We start from the raw sequence: 1,643 nt of genomic DNA on the forward strand, positions 1-1,643 counted from the left end.
GGGGGCAAACACTTTTTCACACAGGGCCATGTAGCTTTGGATTTTTTTCTTCCTCATTAATAAAACCCTTCATTTAAAAACTGCATTTTGTGTTTACTTGTGTTATCTTTGACTAATGTTTAAATTTGTTTGATGATCTGAAACATTTAAGTGCGGAAAACATGCAAAAAAGTAAGAAATCAGGAAGGGGGCAAACACTTTTTCACACCACTGTATGTGTTACAGTATGTAGTGTTCTCAGAAATCCCATCATGCAACAGAAAAAAGGGTGAAATTTGACAAAGCATGTGCACAGCTAAGAGCAGTTATGTGATAACAAAGCAACGTAACGAGTTGTTCATTTGTAATTAGTTACACTACTCATTGCTGGAAAAAGTAATATTATTAACTGCCCAACAGCAGTGAGTGACAACAACCCCGCCCACATTTAGAGGACTGTCTGTGGTGGAAACATTAGGGTCTAGGTACCATGTCTGTCTGTGTTTAGTGGAAACGAGGCTTCTGTGAGTCTTGAGTGCAGGAGAAGGAAAGTAAGGACTCTGTATGTGATGTGTGTTTACCAGCTGTGATATGTTGTTGATGATGACCAGGTAGGACCAGGCGTTTCTGAAGCTGAAGTTGGCTTCATCGTAAACTCCACACAGCTGACAGATCCTGCAGACACAGAGGGAAACATGTGTTCTCACATTACGTAACATTACCCCCCAAAAATAGGACACAGTATTTCAAGTGTGTAGCTCAGTCACGATGCTAATCACTTTAACCATCACATGTTTGTTATTGCTGGTACTGTTCCTCTGGTGAGTTTGGTTTATTCAGCGTGACATCATGAGCTTTGACTCTTTAAACACAGCATGTAGCTGCTGTCAGGGAGCTGATGTGACGACAGTATGAACGGGGCGGTTACCATGGTTACAGTTAGCAGCTGAGCTAAGTGTGTCGCCAGCATACAGTGTTACAAATGGCACAGCATGAAAACACCATCACAGCACCTACAGAAAACCACTAACAACGTTGTCACTTCCTCTGTGGTTACAGGTGGAAACTGATGGCACCGTTACCGTGGCAACAACAGCAAACTTACAGCGCTATCACCGTGGTTACGGGTCTGACCACGGTGTACTGGAGGACTCCCAGTTTACACCGGAACAGCAGCACCCTGACAGAGAGAGAGAGAGAGAGAGACAGAGAGGAACAGTTTAACATCCACCCACACGTCCATCACACAGTGACCTCACACCCGCCCTCCTCTTACTCTCCCATGGGCCACGGCGGGCAGCAGCACAGCGGGGGCAGGTGTGGCTGCTGCTGCTGGACCTCCAGCATGAGCACCAGACTGGGGTACTGGTTACTGAGGAAGTTCAGCAGGAACACCAGGAAGTTGTAGATGACGTAGGCCTCGTAGCACTCTCTGCACGTGTCCACGTAGATGGCCAGACTGGGATACCGCAGAGCCAGCCACTGGAGACAGACGGGAGACAGAGGGGAGACAGAGGGGAGACAGACGGGAGACAGAGGGGAGACGGAGGGGAGACGGAGGGGAGACAGAGGGGAGACGGAGGGGAGACGGAGGGGAGACAGAGGGGAGAACGAGGGGAGAACGAGGGGAGACGGAGGGGAGACGGAGGGGAGACAGAGGGGAG

At 48.6% G+C, this 1,643-nt stretch overlaps 1 protein-coding gene across 2 annotated transcripts in view; it reads right to left on the minus strand.

Moving 5' to 3' along the window:
* Window positions 1-1,643, minus strand: part of LOC126403742 (transmembrane protein 184C-like) — an 11,501-nt gene that overhangs the window by 3,974 nt on the left and 5,884 nt on the right. For both annotated transcript variants that reach the window (XM_050066488.1, XM_050066487.1), the window contains exons 5-7: window positions 1,256-1,461; window positions 1,085-1,159; window positions 561-654 (exon numbers count right to left, since the gene is read on the minus strand). In XM_050066488.1, coding sequence (XP_049922445.1) covers window positions 561-654; window positions 1,085-1,159; window positions 1,256-1,461 — 375 coding nt within the window. The remainder of the gene's footprint in view (window positions 1-560; window positions 655-1,084; window positions 1,160-1,255; window positions 1,462-1,643) is intronic.

This window comes from Epinephelus moara, chromosome 17 (genome assembly GCF_006386435.1).
Source record: "Epinephelus moara isolate mb chromosome 17, YSFRI_EMoa_1.0, whole genome shotgun sequence".
NCBI classification, from domain to species: domain Eukaryota; kingdom Metazoa; phylum Chordata; class Actinopteri; order Perciformes; family Serranidae; genus Epinephelus; species Epinephelus moara.